We start from the raw sequence: 1,239 nt of genomic DNA on the forward strand, positions 1-1,239 counted from the left end.
AACTCAAACGTAGTTTAGAAAACTAGTCCCATCCGAATAGGGCTAGTGAGCACTTTTTTTATTAATGAGCAGAGAAGTTAAATCAGGTGAGGGAAACATCAGAAATGTGAAGTATTGGGGGGGCCTCCAGGACCAGAACTGAGAAGAATTGATCTAATCATCATAGCTGATTATGATGGCACAGTGCATGTTTGTAATTGTACGCTTTTGTTTGTGTGGCTGTGAGAAATGAGATGCTCAGTAATAGGAGCCTCCAGGATACTATGAGAAGCCACCAATTCCCACACTCAGGGGAAGTGGGGCAGCTCCCATGAGCCGTTCACAGGAGGAGGAGGACGACTCACTCACCCTGTTGGACTCAATCATGCCCGTCCTTGCGTGGAACTTGACTGTTTTTAACCGTGCACGCTCTTTCTTTTCCACTCTGTGGATCAAAAATAAATAAATTTGTATGATTGGCAATGAACACTCTCCATTACTACAGGGGAAATGCTGTAATTCTGTCTGGACTTGTTGGCAGTACTGTACCTTTTCTTGCTTGGTATGACCCCAATTTGCTCACTCTCCCCATGGGGTGTAACCAGCCGTGCCTGCCACCACTCATCATCGGAGGCATTGATGACATGCAGGATGTCCCCATAGGAGAAACTCAGGCCCTGGCTAGGGAGGCAACTGTCCCTTGTCCTGTCGTAGTCAAAAAGAGCCCTGGGAAAACCAAACCAAACAATACATACATCAACAGTGTGCTGGAAGAGTGGGTATTCAGGTTTCATTGTAAAACATCTGTTGTGCTTGATTAAAGGATGGGTGTGGGAATACACATACACAGACAACAGTACATCATTGGACATCTGCACCTATTTGTTGTTTAAATTTGTTTAGCAGATGCTTTCTCACTAAAAGCAACTTACAATACACTTCCTACCAAAGGCATAGCAACCACTTTAGAAAAAAATATATATGTACATCCTTCCACATTTTGCAAGATTATTTTCAATTTACAGCACTGTTCGGTCAATTTTTTAATTGTTTTTGAAAGTCTCTTATGCTCACCAAGGCTGCATGTAATTGAGAAAAAAATAAAAATAAAACCGTAATACTGTTAAATTTTATCACAATTTAAAAGAATAACTATTTTTATAATGCAATTTATTACTGTGATGGCAAAACTGAATTTTCAGCAACCACCACTCAAGTCTTCAGCGTCACGTGATCCTTCAGAAATCATTCTAATATACT

General features: G+C 40.8%; 1 protein-coding gene across 1 annotated transcript; it reads right to left on the reverse strand.

The window, feature by feature from the left end:
• Positions 1 to 28: 28 nt before the first annotated feature.
• On the reverse strand, positions 29 to 705 carry LOC107736141 (disks large homolog 3-like; the record flags this gene model as incomplete). Its single annotated transcript, XM_016547631.1, has 2 exons — positions 29 to 424; positions 529 to 705. Coding segments are annotated over 2 exons (340 nt in total), but the record flags the coding sequence as incomplete, so codon positions are not given.
• Positions 706 to 1,239: the final 534 nt, after the last annotated feature.

The sequence above is a fragment of the Sinocyclocheilus rhinocerous genome, unplaced genomic scaffold, assembly GCF_001515625.1.
Source record: "Sinocyclocheilus rhinocerous isolate Xijiao unplaced genomic scaffold, SAMN03320098_v1.1 C36520530, whole genome shotgun sequence".
Taxonomy (NCBI): domain Eukaryota; kingdom Metazoa; phylum Chordata; class Actinopteri; order Cypriniformes; family Cyprinidae; genus Sinocyclocheilus; species Sinocyclocheilus rhinocerous.